At 40.7% G+C, this 20594-nt stretch overlaps 1 protein-coding gene and 1 pseudogene across 2 annotated transcripts; one reads left to right on the top strand and one right to left on the bottom strand.

The window, feature by feature from the left end:
* Positions 1 to 151: 151 nt before the first annotated feature.
* Positions 152 to 3157, bottom strand: LOC149115912 (BTB/POZ domain-containing protein 6-like; annotated as a pseudogene).
* A 1964-nt stretch (positions 3158 to 5121) lies between these two features.
* LOC110053652 (uncharacterized) lies at positions 5122 to 19032 on the top strand. Of its 2 annotated transcripts, XM_020759909.2 has the most exons (9): positions 5122 to 5182; positions 5317 to 5463; positions 9818 to 10041; positions 11396 to 11506; positions 11970 to 12021; positions 12852 to 13218; positions 14334 to 14776; positions 15694 to 16544; positions 17652 to 19032. In XM_020759909.2, exons 1-9 carry the CDS (start codon positions 5170 to 5172, stop codon positions 17748 to 17750), a joined length of 2307 nt encoding a protein of 768 aa, XP_020615568.1. In that variant the 5' UTR covers positions 5122 to 5169; the 3' UTR covers positions 17751 to 19032. The 2 variants fall into 2 exon arrangements, with proteins under 2 accessions (XP_020615568.1, XP_089142099.1); XM_089285973.1 differs by lacking the exon at positions 5122 to 5182 and having other exon boundaries at positions 5253 to 5463.
* Positions 19033 to 20594: the final 1562 nt, after the last annotated feature.

Here is a 20594-nt window from a genome sequence, read left to right as displayed (position 1 = left end):
AAACGATGCTAAATAGTCCTAAAAATGTAAAATAAAAGCACAAAAGTTTAATTCTAAGGAACCATCAAGCTCTACATGCGATTGCATTGCAACGATATGTCATACCAAATTCTTCCCAGGTAAAGTTGAAGTAAACACGCAGTCTGGCAGCTTTTACTTAACTATTTAATAGTTAGAACAGGTCGTGATCGCAGCAGGGATAAGTGTTGCGTTGCTTTGCGTTGCGGTGCGTTGCGTTGCGATGTGGTGTCAAATTTTTAATTCTCTTGACAAATATGTTAGAGACAAAATAGGTTCCATGACTTGTTTTACTATTTATCTTTTACAGATACATCACTGTCAACTATTCCGTGCAGAATCGTATATAACGGACAACCAGACAATTACTCGAACGTTTGTGTTCAAATCCTTTATATGGCCGTCTCGCCACCCGTTTTTAAATTTCTTTTTAAACCAATTAAAATTGATAACGGGTCACGTGACCCAACTAATCAACACCTAAAACCATAAAATGAGTTAAGATCGTTGTGTTGTTTTCAAGTTCGAAAGTTTTTTGTTATTTACATCGAGTAATTGCTCAGCTAAAAGCAATTTAAACAACTATCATTCCATCGAGGTGCTTTGTTAGAGCTCCTACTGATACGATCAATTGCGAGCTTTTTATAACTCAAACAGAGGTACAATCAAGTAATTAAAGATGATTTCCAGTCCGTACTGCGTAGTCTCAGCACCCTAATGTTTATAAACATTATAAATCTCTCTCGATGGAATGTGAATCGATGTTATTCGTTACGAACCATATACCTTATCTTTGAGGCCTTTCATTCTTTTTCCAGCTGCTTCATCAATTTTTACAACTGCGAAGTTGTTTCATCAAATGATTTGAGAAAGAACGAAGTATAAAGCTTTGACCGCTTCGCATCCATAATGGCGGTTGTTTTACTTCATGTAAGTAGTTGCGAAATGTTTACATTTTATGCTGTCCGACATGAAACAAAACAAAAAACGTAAGCGAACTCTCAAGAGTGCGCAGTACGGACTGCAAATCATCTTTAAGTCCGCAGTCCTATTTGGTTGACATTACAGCGTTCTAACCCATTTTTGAAAAATATATCTGAACTCGAACTGAGAAAAAAAAAAACCCAGTCCATTTAAAGAGAGTTTACCAGTCAACTGTGGAAGGAAAAAGCACTAGCAACGGCCTGGAACTCGGATAGTGAAATGCTCGGAACGTCTTCGGAACGTCCACGGCAATCTTCGGACGTCTTTGGGTCGTCTTTAAAAATCCTGGCTCTCCCATTCTAGGAATAAACCTCTCCCGCTTTTGATCAGTAAAAGTTGTAGGTATGTGTACATTCACGATTTAAAATTTGTATTTAAAAATTTTGCTTGTTTATCTTAATCTTGTACGTTCATGATCATTTGTAAAGTTAATATCTGCATAATTACTTTAAAAAGGCAAACACGCATCTGACCATGCTTGCACAAATGTACGTGTCCCATACCTGTTCAGTATAGTTGCCTCAAGTTGTGCAAATTCTTTGAATTAACGAAAATTTCGTTGCTGAATCAAAACAGCCGTAAATCAGTAATGAAGTAAAGTGTCTCCGATGACAGCGTCTTTGGGCCCGGCCTAAGACAACTAGCTCGAGCTAACAAAGGAATGCCCAGATATTTTGCAATAGTCTGGGGAGCTTCGTCGAAAGGTAACCAATTTTAAAAGAATTCTGGAAGGCTGATTGAACTACAAAACTTTGCCGAAAACAAAAACCGGAAGTTGGCCGCTTGTTACAGAGGTTCTATTGGAGCTAGACTTTGCGTGAATAAACGTGAATTTCACCCCTTTGCACTCAACATCAGTTTGTCCTACTGCTCCGTGCCATGATGTCGGACCATCCATAAATGCCTCTATCTCGTACACCCTACTTTCTACTAAACAAACTGGATTATCAAACAATACATCAAAGCCATAATAGCAATCAGTCTCGAGTTTTGTGCAGGAGTATGATCCTGATTGTTTTATTACAGAAGAGCCATCCGTGGTGTCTTTGACATTCACGTCGATAGAGTACTCGCCGCCTTCAGCCCCGAACAGCTGAACTCCGGGAGCTTGATGGGTTTATTAACAGTGAAGCCAATACTGTCTTTTCCTCCAACTACTACCAGGCGGCTTCAATTCCCTTAATCTTTGACATGTGAAATTCGTAATCCTTTTGGCTTCAATAAATGGTAGGGGAGATGTTAGCATACCATTGAAGTGTTTCATCAGGTCGCCAACCTCTTGAATGGTAAGAATGTAAGAATCAAATACAACAGAGAGAAACTCCTTCTGTGATATCGATGGAAACCGGATCGCTTTCACGATTTCTTCACCCAGAATTCCTCTCTTTACCCCGCCATCAGGAGTTTTCCCTTGTCTTTCACTTTCCTCAGTAGCCCAGCGATCTACAGCTTTAAACAGTTCCACTTCCTTTACGTTCAAGGTCTCTCTCTTTACCAAGGACTCAACAATAGATAGCTCAAGTGTGACAAACTCATCTGACGTCACAGCTTCTTCCGTCTCCATTTCAATTACTTTCCAGCATCGATCTTCCAAATCTTTATCTTCATATTTCTGAGCATGCGGTAGAATGCAAAACACGTTAGAGGCCTCTAGGTTATCTCGCAGATATTCTGAGCATTTCTCCGCGAGTGAGGGGACCATGTATTTCTCCGCCAAGTACAGCACTTGCATCACATTCCTTCCGTTCAAATTCACTTTGTCGGTGTACAAGAAACGAAACATCTCAAACAGGCTCTCGCACTCACAGTCCGATAGTTCAATAGAGTTTTTAGTCTCCGCCATTTGGCCATAGAACATGGCATAGAATACAGGACTGCTGATTGCAAGCACAAACTTGTGAGCTGGTATCATCTTCTTAATTTCGGTTTTGCCACTCGACACTGGAACAACAAAGTTCACATCGCTCAATAGCTCGTTGTTGAAAATAAACGAGATTCTCTCTGCAACAGTTGGTCGTTTCATTTGCCAGTTCTCTTCAGCAGTAGCCATCTCTTCTCTTTTCTTTACAGGCTTTATTCGGAGCTTCAGTGTTTCGGTATCCGCGACCAAAGTACAGCGGAACCCGATACTGAAATACGGACACCAAAGCGACAACCAAAAGTGTCGGTATCAGGAGGGAGGGGTGCCTCCTAATACCACCTGAGAGGTGAAACAAAACATTGCCGGCGGGAGTCTGTGTGAAAGGGGGCGTTCCGTTTAGGGTTAAACGTCACGGACAAATGTTTGATCAATACACTCATAGACTAAAGAATACAATTTTAAAACCGCAAGGGACAAAACAGCATCATAGAACTGAAGCTTGAAGGCTTGACAAGCAATGACTGCATTAAAACTTCTAGATGGCCGGAGAAGTGAACTCTAATTTCGTGAACACAGTGATCAAGGCTCAGTTCAGACGGCCGGAAGAAAGACAGTTGGTCAGATATGTCACGCTATCACGCTATCACGCTATCATGCTTCTTTATTAGAAATAAAGTCGCATATGTTTGCAAAGCTTTCATTTTCTAACAAGGTGGAATATTATATAATTTTGAGAAATGGAAACTGTACAGTGGACAGATTCCCAATGTTCACTATGTCCGTTGCCCTCCGTCGCATTAATTCAGACCTCAGACCTGGCTCTCATCTTGAACGACTGTAGGGGTGGTGGTGAGGGGGCGGGGGGGGGGGGTAGGTACGGAGCGGAATCTACTCCGCCCGTGTATGTAGTTCGTCCAAAAAATTTTCCTTTTATACCAACATATGACCCTAAATCATCTGGTAATTACGTCATGATTTCAAACAAGCATTATTTCGTGAGTTTAATTCGAAAAACGACAGAAAATGCCCAAAATGGCTCGAAGCGTATTTAAATCAACTTACAAACGATGCTAAATGGTCCTAAAAATGTAAAATAAAAGCACGAAAGTTCAATTCTAAGGAACCATCAAACTCTCCTACATGACTATTGCATTGCAATGACATGTCATACCAAATTCTTCCCAGATAAAGTTGAAGTAAAAAGGCAGTATGGCAGCTTTTACTTAACTATTTAAAAATTAGCACGGGGTCGTGATCGACGCAGGGATAAGCTTTTCACCGGGTCTGAACAGGGTGAGCAGGCCAATGTAAGAGAACTTATGAGAATTGTTGCCCTCTTTCGCACACTCTCATCTCCCGCCCCCCACTTCCCCCGTAAATACATAAATGCATAATCTATTTCATGCACCGTCCATAATTATGTTCCCGGGGTTTCTCGAAAGCCCCGGAAATTGTTCGGGCCCGCAAAGCCATTTTTAGTTCATCTCTACCTAGAAACGGAGAAGTGCATACGCCTGAAACTTCTTGTATGATAAGAACCTCTGTTCATTTTAAAAATACATGAATAAAACAGCTCTGTAAGCATAAGTTTCGAATTTTTCTACGACTTTCCGGGTGCAAAAACTTTTCGGGAGCTTCGAGGAACGGGCCCCAGGGCCTATCTCCCTTCCCGGCTTCTCCCCGGGAAGAGAGATTCTGGGAACCAGGCTACATCTCTTGTCAAGTTTAAGAGAAACACTAGCTACAAAACACTAAATTTCAGCGAAGCGCCATTTGAAACATGTGAAAAAACTGTAGGAAACCACTGGATAACAGCTTAAATAATGCATTGACCGCTAATTCGGGCCCAGTCTCCCGAAGAACTCAGCAGCCCTCTTTCCCAATTCCTTTGGGAGATAAAGGACTGTTATTTTTTTCTTAAAAAAAAAAAAGTAACCTTAAAACTAAAGCGAAGTTGAATTTGCATTAGTACTATAGACTACGAACAGTTGAAATCTAAGCCGCATTCAGTGGTTAATTTCCGAACTCAGTGACACAGCACATGTAAGAGGATGGTCACCCGGCTTCAATTGCTGCTTTTCTGGATTCATTGAAAATTTTAATTGTGAACTTAGACTGATCATGAAACTAGTAATAACCGGATTATATTAAGGATGGACATGGGTGCCGGGGTGCGGGGGGGGGGGGGGGGGGGGTGGAGCAAGCAATCAGCCAGTTACAACCAAAACAGGGACGAGTGTGCGTTGGCGCGAAGCGCGAACTTCGCGGTATAACTGCATCCGGGACTTTCACTCACGTTGTCCAAGATGGCGGAAACAGGTGATCATACTCTGCTACTTCTTTCTCTTTTTCCTCGATCTCATTTGCAATTTGGTCCTATTTTCTATCATTACGACCGAAGAATATGTTCAATATTAAGGCTGTTTTGTCACATGTTGTATTTTTCCTCGCAGCTAAGAAAGCTAAGAAGAAAAAGGGGAAGACTCTTGCCCTAACCGAGTTCTTGGCCAAGGATGGCGAAAACGGTCCTTCTCCTGGGGCAGTATTTTCAGCCAGATCTACAAGCTGGGCCGACGAAAGTGAGAATCTTAACACTGAAGGTATGCTCGGCTCTTAACTGGGATTTTTAGTAGCAGTTGTTTTGGAAAAATAGCGTCGTATAAACGCGTGTGCATTTCAGGTCCACGCAATAGTGGTTTAACAATGGTTCATTTTAAGATCGGAGCAGTCGCCCATTTTAAGAGCGCAGCGATTTTCTTTTGTCGAGAAAGAACCGCAATTATGTGTCAATTTATTTGTTTGACCTTTAATAAATCGCTGCCGTAGACTCGTAAACCCGTCACTTGCGAACGAACTAACAGCTTTTATTTCGCTAGAAAGCAGATTGTGAAACCCTGGATGAAAACTAGCAACATAGCTTTTGTCTTTTAAGAAGGTATCGATCGTAACTTTACCGACTGTCTTTATATTCGTTTCTTGAAGTTAGACAATTGGGATCCAAACGATTTGTATCGAAAAAAGCCGCCGTATTCGCGACCGTGAGTGAGGTAAATTGTACACAAAGAAAATATCGATTTGACAAAATCGTATGACTGTCGACCACTGAGATAATTTTATTGGATGAAAGAATGAAAAGCAAGATTCGGTCCTTATGTAAGATTCAAGTATTGCAAGGGATCAATAAACACGGACATGTAACTAGTTTATGCCACATATCACGGTGCATATACTTGGCAAAGAATTGTTAGAATGTTGACTTAGTTGACTCGCATGTGCTATCTGAACGCAAAGAGATGACGTGTCTATGTAATAAGGTAATTTAGGGTCGAAACTTAACCGTAGTACCAGGATACTATTTCAAACAATAGAGTTTTGATGATGTTTCTGATTTTCAAAAAAAAAATATGAAGCAAATTTATTTTTATTTTTTGACAAAGACATGAATATTTTTATCTGGTTTCAAAATAATATAGTGTGACAGGAAATTTGCTAAAAGCAATCCCACCCTGACTGTACATGTATACACGGGGGATTCCAGTCAGTTCTACAAACAAGAAAAGTTATTATAAAACAAAACATTTTTGACTACACGTGTTATTGCATGTGCAACCCAGAAAGATGATGTGTCTATACATCTACATATTAAGTTAATTTATTGTTGGAATATAAGTTTAGGACCAGGATACTAACATTAACAATAGAGTGTTTATTATGTTTCTGGATGTCCTCAAAAAATAAGAGGCATATTTATTTTATATTTTGATAAAGATATAAATATTTTTTGGGTGATTTCAAAATAATTATTGAGGTTGCATTTCTAATACAATTTGTAGTGTTATACTTTTTAATGTTAGGGTTAGGAAAATGTTAAACGTATCTTTGATTTTGATATACTAGCTGTGGTTTATCAGTGAATTTGACTTACTTTGCTTTGCAATTCATTGACTAAGCATGTGTACTTTGTATTACATTATAATCGACTCAATACTTCATGTATTTTCCTTGAGCAGACTGAAAACTATATTTTAATTGAGGAATATAAAATATATATAATATAAAGATATTTTTTGTCTCTATTGAAACAATAGAGTGTTTCTGTCATGGAATTATCAGCTGATAGTAGCCCCACGGATGTTTTCTGTTCTTAAAACAAATATTTGCCTGAGAAGTGAAGCTTTGAGAGCAAATTTGCTAGTTTTAAGGACATCAAATTTCCAAGGGGCAACTATCAGACGGCTAGTTCTGAGGCAAAAACGCTCCATTGTCTTTATTGTTCACCACTAAATTTTCTTCTGTGTGCCGGTTCAAATATCATATTGAATTATTTTTAACTTTTTTAAATGCAAAGTGTGAATGCCAAATGTAAAATTTGAAAAAGAAAACAGACAAATTGTGTCTTTCAATTTTTTTATGTAAGCCCACTTGTTTACAGAAAAAAATTTAATGCACTATAGCTGTAGTACCATCCATCCGGTTATTTTCCTCAAACAGGTACTATTTAAGCAATAGAGTGTTTCTGTCAAGGAACTATGGGCTGATAGTTTTGATGTTCTTAAAACAAATATTTGCCCCAGAAGCATAGCTTTGAGGGTAAATATGCTAATTTTGAGAACTTCAAATTTCCAAGGGGCATCTATTTAAACAGTAGAATGTTTCTGTCAAGGAACTATCGGCTGATAGTTTTTCTGTGGAAATTTGATGTTCTTAAAACAAATATTTGCCCAAGAAGCAAAGCTTCGAAGGCAAATATGCTAGTTTTAAGAACATCAAATTTCCAAGGGGCAACTATCAGACTGATAGTTCCGAGACATTAACACTCTATTGTCGTTTCTGTTCACCACTAAATTTTCTTCCGTTCGCCAGTTCAGAAATCGTATTGAATTATTTTCAACTTTGTTAGATGAAAGCCGTGAAAGCCAAATGTAAAATTTGGAAAAGAAAACAAACAAAAACCCTCTTAATACAAATTCAATTGTTTATTTTCTATAAGCCCACTTGTTTACAGAAATATTTTCATGGACAAGTACTATCCATCCGGGTATTTTCCTCGGACGGGCACTATGGGCTGATAGTGTCTCTCCGTGGGTGAACACTATCATGTCATGTGATCAATTTAAACCAGTAAGAATCAGAGAAAATTTAGTGGTGAACTATAACAGCCGATAGTTTCAACACTCTGTTGTCTCTATTGTTCACCAATAAATCTTTCAAAAATCATATTGACTTATTTCAACTTTTTTAGATGAAAGTGTGAACGTCAAATGTAAAATTTGAAAAAGAAAACAGACAAAAATCCACTTGACACAATTTCAATTGTTTATTTTCTACAAGCCCACTTGTTTACAGAAAAATTTTCATGGACGAGTACTATCCATCCGGGTATTTTCCTCGAACAGGCACTATGGGCTGATAGTGTCTCTCCGTGGATGAACACTATGGTGTCACGTGATCAATTTTAACCAGTAAGAATCAGAGAAAACTTATTGGTGAGCTACAGGTATAAAGGATGATAGTGTCTCTCCGCTGATGAACTCTATCATGTCACATGGTCACTTTTAACCAATAAGAATTGGAGAAAATTGTGGTGAACTATAGCAAGTCATAGAAAGATAAGTGGAAGTTTCGGAGAGTAAGAAAATGCTCCTGGAACTTGAGCTACCATCGAGTGTTTCCACTATACTTTTTCAAATTCTCCAACATTTTCATGAGTGTTTCTATAATGTGATAGAAATATATGTTTTTATTTAGAAAACACTGCGAGAAAGAGAAAAGTAATTCACTTGTTTATTTTGTTATTTTATTAAGTCTCTTAACCTTTGTGCCCTCACTATGTCAACAGCTCATGCTAGTTGTGCATTATCGTCGCTGACATAACACTGTCATGCTCTCAGCTCAACACTGTCTGTTTTCTGCTGCTGCCTTGGGTGCTGCATTAGTGATCATACATGAAGATCATTTGTATGTTACTTCTCAAGGTGCTAACATTTGAGGGGTGAAATGGTCATGTTATTATGTTTATCAGAATATGAACAAACAGCAGTGGAGGTTTCATTCCTGTCGTGAGATTGCTATCGAGAATGAAATATAAATAACAAAAATAGATATAAAATTGCAAAAGAGCAAGGCCACAAGAACATTTTTTACTATGGACACAAAAAAATTTCTCCTTATTTTATTGCTTACTGTTGTGTCATATCTATTCTGTGTGGCATAATATTTTTAGGATACCTTTTTGTTGAAGGATACCATTAATAGGAATCTCATATTTTATAAAAGGTCACAAAAAATACAAAATCTTGTTTTATTATTGAAAATGTGGTCTTTTTCAAAACAATTTAAGTTGCGGCAAATACACTTATGTCATTGAAGTACTGTTGAAAGCACTCATTGGAGATCAAATTCATCATGTTTTTTTTTTTTACATTTAGTGCTCTGCGCTTGTGCACTGATAAATTTATACATAGATGTGAACTTCCTTTTGTTTAGAATTATTTTGCAGTCATAGTTGTAGACCACTCTTTGTGAAATTTACTGATGAAAACTCCGTTGAGTATATACTGTCAAGTTTTCTGTTGTTGCATATCTGCTAATCAGTTTTCAGTACAATGGTTGTAAATCAAGTAAACAGTGAACAATCTTTGATGTTTGTTCAAGGGTGCATGCAGGCTGTAAGCTTATACTTTCGTGATCCATTTGAAATGACATAAAAGCTGTTGAAATAATACAATCAGTGCCTTTTTGTAATCTACGTTTTCAATATTAATGTGATTTTTAATAATTTAAGTTTATTTGTGACTAAAATTTTTGAACTTGTGACTAACTTTTTATAACTGGCCGCAAAATGGCGACTTAATATTTTTTTTTAATTTCAAGCCCTATAAAAACCAATTGTCTTTCTGCTGAAAACTTTAATGAAACTCGTCATTGATGATTATTTGATTTTTATTTTACCAGTGGATACCTCATGGCCAGAGGAATCTTATGGTGGTATTTCCACTGAAAACAGACTGCGTGCAGCCAGGGACAGAGCTGCCCTTCCCACTGCCCCAAGGGCAGCTAGGGGCCCTGATATAGACTCAACTAAAATTCCTGATGGTCCCCCATACACAGCGTTTCTTGGAAATCTTTCATATGACGTGGATAAAGATGACATATTAGAATTCTTTGGTAACAAAAAGGTATTACGACAAATGTATATGATATGAAGACCGTGGAAAGGGAATTTATTTTCCTTTGCTGTGGCAATTTTATCTTAACTCTTTATCTTAACTGTAGATTTTTCTTGTACTTAGTATTATACCTGTATGTATTTACATGTAGATGTGTTATAGTTTCCAGTAGCTGATTATCACCTCTGACATTACATCACATCTCCTTTTGATGTACTGGAAGTATGAAAAAGTTGCAAAAATCAAGTGTTCTTGTTGTACCTCAGTTTCTAACAAGCACAAAATTCTGTGGTCAACAAGGATTTAACTGTGCTGTAAAGGACGGTTGGGGAAAGAATAGACACCATTCTTTTAGCCAGAATCAGTAGTCTGTAAGCTGGCATGTTTGTAAAACTACTTATTTTTTAACCCATACATACTGTATTCATGACATGAAATGTGATATGCATGTATGCCTTTATAAGCCTGAATTTATTGTGTTGTTCCAGAAAATATCCATACCCCACCTACAGAGGGGTTTTTTTGTTTGAACCCTCCCCCCCTCCAAATTAATCTGGAAATTCCAGGTCGTAAAAAATGCTGGTTTTTGAGATGCCCTTTCCAATACCCCCCTTTGGGTTGGTAGGGACCCACACATTCTGCCATGCTTCTACTACTCTGTGGTAGCAGCCACCTTACTGACTTGTTACTTGGCACCCAACATTATTGAGCCAACTGAAAATGTAATTCATTTGACATTAAATACTGGTGCTTGTTAAATCAGTGTCAGTGGTGTTGTACATTTCTATCAGTTATCAGTGACAGTTTCCAGTATCCACTTAACAAATTGGCGTTTAGTTTTTCATGTGTCTGTCCTGTTGTCGACTATTAATTTCATCATAACAGTCATTGTCAAAGTAGCTGTGGACCCAAGAGGCCATAGCTGACTGCATTCGCAGACTACTTTGACAATGTTATTACAAATTTCATTGTCAACAACAGGACAGACATATGAAAAACAGACTTCAACTTATAAACAATGAATTATTGCATGACCTTTTAAATTCCTCTGTCTTTCTGCTTATTGACGATGAAAATTAGCCAATGAGCGCACAAGAATTTCTGTAGTTGTTGTAAAACACTATTTGCAGTATACACTGTACTTGGCCTTTTTGGCAATGATTCTCTTGCACCCTCCCCACCCCTCCTCATTTCTTTAGGTGGACATTACCAACTGTAGTGGTCCTACTGTAAAGTCCACAGATTGTTAATAGTCGATCATTCCCAGCTGCTTTGCACTTCTGGTGATGTCAAATTCCTGTTGCAGCAGTATTTTCAAGAGTATACCTTGGCTCACACTAACCTTCTCCCTACCTCATTACAGATTACTGAAGTCAGACTGCCTCAGGACAATAATGGTCGGCTCAAAGGATTTGGTTATGCAGAATTTGAGGACAAGGAATCACTTTTAGCTGCTCTTAGTCTGAACAATGAGGTGAACTTTTTAATTTGTATAACCTCGTTAACTTTACCTTGGTGAGGCAATTGAAGTAGTTTTTAAAATGTCCATAAGTATGGCTCAATGAGGATTTAAACACATAACACAGTGCCACATGAAAATACTGCTCCACAGCTTTCATTTGAATGGTCACACACTAGGGTTTTATTCACAGAGTCCATAGGAAGCTAAGTTACTCTTAGCTCCTGAATGAAGACGTGTTTCCGGCTGTTATTTTGGGCGGAGTCATGTGACACCCAGAAACATCTGCTTTCAAAGTCTAAGTTGCTCTAGGTCAGAGCAAGGATTTCATTTGTGAGTTTAAGGTTTAAAAATGCGGCTTATTTGTAACCATATATGTAGGTCTCTATCAGGGTCTCTATGAGAGACACTGTTATTTTTACTCCATTTACATTGTTTGCATAAAATGTATCCTGTTGTCTTTGCATGGGATGTACAGCATCTCAAGAACAGAAGAATACGAGTTGATGTTGCAGGACAACAGCATCAAGGTAAAACATCATCACTTGTGTGAAGAACTCTTTGTCTGATGTGAAGTACATATGAAATAATTCATCTACAACCGCAGTTCAAATATGAATTATTTCATATATACTTCACATCATTTCACTCTTCACGGGAAGATATGAACTCAAGTTATTGACCTCGCTCCCAATGTGTGGCTTCATAGCTCAGTTGGGAGAGCATCGCACCGGTATCGCGGAGGTCACGGGTTCGAATCCCGTTGAAGTCCTGATTTTTTTCAGGCTTCTTCTTTCCAATTGCTTAAATTGGAAAATTTACTGCGATGATCATTCTTCACTTTCAACTCTTTGTCTAGTACATGTACATTTATACTATGGGGCTGCCCGCCTTCTCCCCGACTTTTTTCTTTGGCGATGTTTTTCTCGTTATTTTGACTTTCCATTGCCCTCGCTGACTGCTGAGGATGAGTTAATACTGGTAGATCCATTACGGTTTTACCCCAGTAGTTTGTGGTTGACTTTGCAGTAGTCAGATATGTTGGATTGTTCCGTGCTCACCAGCAGGCAGTGTTCGCACTAGGTTCTCCAAAGAAAGCGTCCTGGGCCCTTCAGCTTCAAGATTTTAGGGGTCCTGCATAATTTTTAAGCATCCTGACTATTGAAAGTCTGAGAAAATAAGTCCTTTTAGGCGCCATTTTTTCATCCGAAGGCTTTCACACCGTTACCATTACAGGATAGAGAGAGAGGAAGTCTGGTACTGATCTAATTTGGCTGCCATGTTAAATCCTTGGTGTGTTTATTCAATTTTATTAATGAGTGTCTTCAATCACTCGCTTTCTTTTTCTTTCTGTTACCAGAGCGTGAACGCGGTGACCGCGACCGAAGAGACGAACCTGATCGTACCGACAGCGACTGGCGAAGCAAAGCCGATCCTCAACCGGACCAAAACGGTTATAACGATAGAGATCGATATAATGATGACATGGGATCGCGAGATCGTTGGGGGCCACGAGGATACGACAGCGGTCCTCGGGACAGATCGGGTTACCGAGGATACGACGATGGCCCTCGGGACAGACCGGGTTACGGCAGGGACCGTGGGTACGATGACGGACCGCGGGGAAGAGACTTTGGACCTCCTGACCGCCGGGGGGATGATCGCTTCGGAGAGCGTGACCGAGGAAAAGGATTCGGCAGTGGATGGGATCACGGCGATAGAGACAGGTATGGAGAAAGGAGAGAGAAGAAACCACCGACATCTCTATTACCGCCTTAAACTTTATTAGGAGGCGGCGTAGCCGGGTGGTTAAGGGCGTTGGATTTGAAATCCAGAGGTCCCGAGTTCAACTCCTCGACCGCGTCGTGTAAATACATGTAGCCCACTGGTCAGTCTCCCACCAGTTGGGATTCTTAATAGTGTATGTTCTATTTGCAATAGTTGTTTATTTATTTTTTTACGGTGTCCCCAATTAGCAACAACATTGCTAAATACATTTGACACTTATATAAGTTATTTATTTTTACTTATTTTACTCTGTTAGAGAAAAGGACAGACATTCAGAATATGCGAGGCGTTGGCGAGTGTTTTTTCACTCTTCCCACTCATTTGATCGAGGGTTTTATGATAGTACAGTTTTTTAACGAAAATTAATATGTTTTTGCTTCTTATCAACTGAGCGCGAGTGGCCGTACTCGGAGAATATCACCCGATATGACTGATTCTGATCGAGTAAAGTGATTTCCTTCTAAAAAGTAAACTACTTGTTGATATTAAATGAGCGAAAATGTTTCAGTTTCCGAAAGGTTCTACTCTTACATGTAGAAGTAAACTCCCAATTAAGCTAACCCAGGATGAGCGAGAATTTTGATGTCAGTTTTGTAGCTTTTCGGTGCGGTTTTCTGTCTATATTGTTTGTCCTTCAGTTTTGAGCTTGAATAATCTCAAAGTACACAAGATAGAAGCAGTGAAAAACATTTTTTGCAAGAAAAATTAATACTTTGGTTAACTTTTAATCCTGGGTTAGCGTTAACCGACTTTCGAACAACCCGCCACTGGGGCCTGTTTGTGGAAAGCCCCGGAAACTTTTCGGGCCCGCGAAGCCATTTTTGGTTAATCTCTATCTGAAAACAGTCTTGTATAAAGGGAACCTCTGTTCATGTTAAGAAAATGTGAATAAAACAGCTCTGTAATCATGAGGTTCGCGATTTTGCTATGGCTTTCCGGGTGCGAGAACTTTTCGGGACCTTCGAGAAACGGGCTCCTGATGGACGACGATGATTTAGTTCTGGAAGGATTCAACTCCAGTTGTACACTTCTCTTTTTCTTTCATCCAATACAGGCAAGACGACAGAGGTTACGACCGCTCTGATGGCGGCTACGGCCGAGACCGAAACGATAATCGTCGGTATGGAGATCGTTTTGGCGGCGATCGAGATCGGGGTGGTGGATATGGCCGAGACCGCGGATACGACGACCGTCGATCCGGTGATCGCTACGGCGGAGATCGCTTCGGCGGTGATCGCTATGGCGGAGATCGCTTCGGCGGAGATCGCTACGGTGGTGATCGATACGGTGGTGATCGGGATCGGGGTGGTGGATATGGCCGAGACCGTCACGATGATCGTCGCTACGACGATCGTCGGTACGATGATCGCCGAGGTGGCGACCGTTTTGGTGATAGAGATCGGAGACGTGACTATGATGACCGTGAACGTGAGCGAAGCTCATGGCGTGACAGTCGAGATGCAAGAAGCGATTTCGATAGAGACGAGAGGGAGCCAGGTGAGAGATTAAGGATTATTGCCAACCCCACGTCTTGAAACTTACCGGGACATCGGTTGTGTACCATTTACCCAAGAATTCCGGACATTTTGGTAACTGGTGAGACAATTTTTGATGGACCCACCGGAACATTTTCGAAATAAACGGAACGTCTTGAAAAGTAGTCCAAGATTCGCAATCGAAATATCCACCATCTTTGAATTATGATCAGGTCAAACTCGTCTTAGATTCTTTCGGTAAATTGTTTTTTTTTTTTTAAGTAAATGGTAAATGGCCAATCCGAACGGAACCGACCATCAAGCGTTTATGCCTACCATTCCATGATTTGCACAAACCACTAACGAACCGGTTTCTCCATGGAAATGGTAAACAGCTATCGTTATGCAGGCTTTTCCACTGCAGGGTTTTGTTCTCAAATCAGTTTAAAGTAGTCACCAGACTGCACGCACTTTGATTGGCTTGAAAGTTTTTGAAGTGAAACCGTTAGCGTGATGTGTTGTCGAGGCTCTGTATTGCCTTCTAACGACCATATCCTTGAAACACAGAAGCTTTTTCAGTCGGACAAATAGTGATGCTTGTGGGAAATGTTGTCGTGCTATCGTTGGAGCAATGGTGACGCGTTATGTTGCTTAGTAACTTCGGTGTCGAAAACCAGAGTCAGGATTTCGCCATTAACTGGCCGTGGTATTGTTCTCTTGAATGAAGACTTGCAGAATTTCACTGGGCAAATTTTGATGCCGTACCTTGAAGCATAAGTAACGTTGAGAACAAAAGACAGAATTTTGCTGTGTCCCGGTAGACGTGCGTCTGTTTGCGAAGTTCGATCATAGCGTGACCATAACTTTGCTAAAATTCTACGTACATAAATGGAATTGTTTGTTTGATTTTGAAACTGTTTTTTTTGGTCTGAATTGTAGTTAAAGAGAGGCCAAGACTTCAACTCCAGCCGCGCACTAAACCGGTAGAAGAAACCAAAGATGAACCCGTGTCGGGCAGCTCTGTCTTTGGCGGCGCGAAACCCGTTGACACGGCCGCTAAAGAGCGAGAGATCGAGGAGAAACTCGCTCGCCAAAAGCTCGAAGACGAGGCGAGGCTAAAGCAGGAGAAAGAAAAACAGAAGGAGCGACGAGAACGCGATGAGTGGCCGCGAAACCCCAGCGGTCGTGCGCGGCGAGACAGCAATCGATCAAGCGACGGAGAGCGGGGCCCAAAGGAACGACGGGACAGCAACCGTCGTGACAGCGCGAGGTCTAGTGACGAGGGAATGTCTGGCAAGGAAAGCGAGACTCCACCGCGTGAAAGCCCGCGAGTGGGAGATGGCAAAGAGTCCAAAGATGTTCCCAAAGAGGCACCGAAAGACGCCCCTCCTCCAGCCGTGAATGTGTGGGCTCGACGAATGGAGCAACAGAAAGCAGCATCGACGGCAAACGCTGACAAGACTGAGCCAAAGAGTCCCACAGAGGAACGCAGGGTGGAGATCAATGTGGACAGCAGCAGTATGACAGTGACATCTCCGACCTCTCCTACGTCCCCAGATAGGAAGGGTGTCTTCGGCAAGCCAGCAGGTCCTAAGAAGGACTTCAGAGAGTCCAGAGAGGGAGGCGGGCCCCCCAGGGGGAGAGGAAGAGGGATACGTCCCGACCGGGGAGACAGAAGCGAGAGGCCACATGTGAATGATACAGAAAGAGGAGGTGGCAGAGGAGTCAAGAAAGAGAAGCGCGAAAGAAAACCCGCTGAGCCCAAGAAATACGAGGAAAACCCGCAGCCGGTGGGTGCTAATAGATTGTTAATTCTAATTACTAATTGCTTGCGTTGCTTTAAATGTTAGATCTGAGAATTTGTAATTTCATGATGTTCTTTGTTCTTCCCACCTTTCTACTTCCCACTGTATATATTGTAAAGGAATATTCGATGTTGAATTGGCAGTGATGAAAGATGATGAAAGGGACGAGGTATCACTATGGTGATGGTTTGTCCGAGTTGTATAGTTAACAAATTGACGTCAGTTTTTCATGCGTCTGTCCTGTTATTGATCATGAATTGGGTCATAACATTGTTAAAGTAGCTGTGGCGATAGCCGAGTGGATCCGTAGACTGCTTTGACGATGTTATGACGAAATTCATTTTCAGCAATGGGACAGACGCATGAAAAACTGACGTCAATTTGTTTTTTACGGTAACAAATTGTCAAATTGTCCGCCCTCGCTCGTTGACTCATCGCATAAATTATAAATTAATGTCTGTCCGCATACTGACAATAAAAATTAGCCAATGAGCTCGCGAGAATTTCTACAGTTATCGTAAAATGTTTCACTGTTTGGATTGGAAAAAAAAAAACTGAAAAAATTATTTTGAATGTTTATATCACGGTCACAATTTTGATCACTGTTGCCCCGCCTTTCATTCGATTTGTCCTCGCACAATCTCTCACGTTCTGTAGTTTTAACTTTTGTTTTCGGCTTTTTCGTATGCTTTTCCCGTCCATAATGTGCATTTGTTTCCGTGTACAGAACCGCACCATACTCTAGAAGTAGGGAGTTCAAGTACACCTTTGTACGTATGCGGCCTTTTATTGCGTGGGCCGATCACTGAATTCAGGTTTTTCTTTGAGGACGAAACCCGAGAGAGGTCGCCGCGGAACGCTTTATTGTAGCCGTCGCGCGCAAGAATACCCCATTCCCTCTATGAGACGCGCGAGCAAGGAATCATGGTAGTCGTATGCAATGCCTCGAAGATGTCGTGCGCGTGATGAATAAAACTACCATAATTCCATGCGCGCAAGTGTCGTAGGGGGAATGGTATATTGATTGCCGTTTGATGCTTAAAATGTCTCCTTCCAGCAACTGATTACGAGCTGCTGCCTCCTTCTCAACAGGTCTTCCACACGGCAAGTAAATTCTCGGCGCTCTTAGCTGACGAAGACCCCTCCGAACAGGACACGGAAGAGCAGTTTGACGAGGAAAGCGAAACGTGAAGTTTCACACTTGGACAAATATAAATCAAACAACAATGAATCACATGGGAGTGAAGAATTGACAAGGTTCATTACTAGGGCGCATGCTAAGTGATCGAAACCGCTGGCGTTTGTTAACTATGACCGAGTTGATTTGGTTGTAACCGAGAACTTTGAGTGCCTCCGTGTTTCACGAAATTGAACTTTAATATATATTTTGACGGAGTAGTCTGGGCTCATAGGTTCCGTCCGCCTTGTCTGCCTTCCGTAGCTTTGATGATATTTAAATTTATTTTAAAATACGTTGGATTGTCTTCGTACACGATTTCTTCTCGTTCGCAGTCGTTTTTCGTCACGCAACACTTGTTTACAAAACGTTGCGTGACGTGAAGCGTGACCGCAAATAACAAGAGGCGAAGAAACGGTTGTCAAGGTAACATAATTCATATAAGGCACTACTCAAGAATGAGTGAAGTGTTTTTTTTCGTGCGAAATTTTTGATGAGTAACCAGTGATTTACCATTTTATTCAGAAGCGTTTTACCCGCTATGGTTATGATAAATTTGTCAATGTGATGAAACAAAAAGCCTGGCTTTAAACAGGGTGAGAAGTGAAATGAATTGCTCATATTCTTGATGGGCCAGTTACAGAAGATAACCCATGCACGTGATGAGGTAATTTTGTGATGTCCTATTCTGTTCAGTCTCAATGCTGTTTAGAAGTCGTAGAGGAACTTGGGCTAACGTGATTAACAAGATTTTTTTAACTCTGCTCATACCTCATCTCACCTACTCCCCCCCGCCTCCCCTCCCTCCCTCCTCTTCAGCTTGTTTTCTCAGAATGGTTCTATGATTGTAACATTCCTTGAATAAGTAAACATCAAAGATTTACTTTTGTTCTATACTGTTTTAGGGCGGTTTTCATTTGAATGTCGAAAAGTAGTTGGTTTTGCGCTTACTAGCTACTATGACGGTTGGCTTAAAAAAAACTCGCGCCACTTTTTCATCCAATCAGAAGTAAATCAAAACCAATCGTGACTCGTTCGCACACGTTTTCGCGCGTTTTCCGTCAGTTACATTTGTTTACCTCACGTTTTGATTGGCTCATTGTATCGTCTCTGTCCTTTGTGATTGGCTAGAGTGATTACAAGTTTTGGTTTTACGACACTCGATTGAAAACTGCCCTAATAGACTTCCGTTTTATTTAATACAATAATTGTTTTCCCCAGTCAGGGGTTAAATTTACTCACAAATGAGTGACGTGCTCTCCATGCTGTGGATTAATAAACTTTTCTTGTCATTAATCACGGATTGCGTTTGAATGTGTAAAAGGAATGCTTTGTTGGTAAGAAAATGTATAGCATCAAGGTCAACGTGACACTTGAATCTTACTAGGGCACCCGGCCGGTGACAACTTTGACAGTCAAATATGGTATTAAAGCTACGCCACCTTTGGCGGGAGCGTTGTTAAAGTTCGTGATAGCTTCGAGAAAATTTCAAGATGTAAAGGCCAAGAATAATAGCTGGATTAACAAACTCCAAGTGCAGGGAAACGATTATTAGCCTACCACAGCTATTCAGACGTTCTTGTTGCACATGACGCAATCTTTCGTTGGAGAGGTAAGATTGCGTGAATGGCCACAAGAACGACGGCGTAGTCTTGGAAACCATGTGTCATTTTGTGCTTGTGAACAGGATAGATTCTTAGCAAACTTCATTGAATTTCTTATAACCGGTGACAAGACTGCGACGACAAGGCTTGTTGCGTAACCCCGTTCTTTCCAGTCTTTCCTCATATACAGGCCCGTTTCTCGAAAGCCCCGGAATCTTTTCGGGCCCGAAAAGCCATTTTTAGGTAATCGGTATTTAAAGACAGAGAGGTGTATGCACCTGAATCTCGAAACTTCTTGTATAAAGAGAACCTCTGTTCGTATTAACAATATATGAATAAAACAGCTGTAGTTAAAAGGTTTGAGATTTTGCTACGGCTTTTCGGGTGCGGAAACTTTTCGGGACCTTCGAGAAACTAGCTCCTAGTCCCTGTTGTTGGAAGGTTGGACAACGCTATCCATGGGATAAATCACTATCGAGTGGATAAGTGTCAACAAAACAAACCACGGTATCCGCTGGATAGTGATTAATCCGGTGGATAACATCTACCTTTCGAACAACCCAGGCCAGTTACCCACGCCTGTAACTTGAAGTACAGAATTGAGCGCCTTCAGCTGACCTCACTATTACTTCCAGGCCAAGTGAAAATTCCAACGAGTGTCAAAATTGTCACTTGGGCTTGGCAGTGCACATGAATGGTACCACGTTCGAAACGTTCAGTCTTGGAATCGTTCCAGTATCTTACAGTCATAATGTAAAGCGTGTACGCGATGAAATCTCTTTCCTCCAACACAGGAAGCGTTTCAGTCTTTTACCCCAGACAGGAATTAAGATTTAAACTGTTCGAAGCGGGATATACACGACAAAACCCTGATAACCTTGGCTGTAAACCAGGTCATTTCCAGCTAAGGCACGTTCAACCCGGCGTGGGACGCACCCGGAAATTTTCAATGATTTTATTCAGATCTGTAAGAAAGCATAAAAACATAGGGGTGCGTAAGTGGGCAATTCACTATTTTTACAAGAAATAACTGAGAAATTGTCCTACAAATGAATATTGTAAAAACAGTTTTCCCGCCCGTCTTTCAAAGCGGACGTGTTTTCTCATAACAAAGTTGTGTGATGATAACGTTGCTTTTTGACAAACATGTCACGATTATTTCTAACATAAGCCAATTACTGCTATTTATATCATTTTACGTGACCCTTTCTACGTCAAAATTTCGATTACCTTGACACGCTTGGCGTTCACGGG

Source organism: Orbicella faveolata, unplaced genomic scaffold, assembly GCF_042242905.1.
Source record: "Orbicella faveolata isolate gen_17 unplaced genomic scaffold, um_ofav_v1 contig_13, whole genome shotgun sequence".
Classification (NCBI taxonomy): Eukaryota; Metazoa; Cnidaria; class Anthozoa; order Scleractinia; family Merulinidae; genus Orbicella; species Orbicella faveolata.
This window is presented reverse-complemented; position numbering and strand designations above follow the sequence as displayed.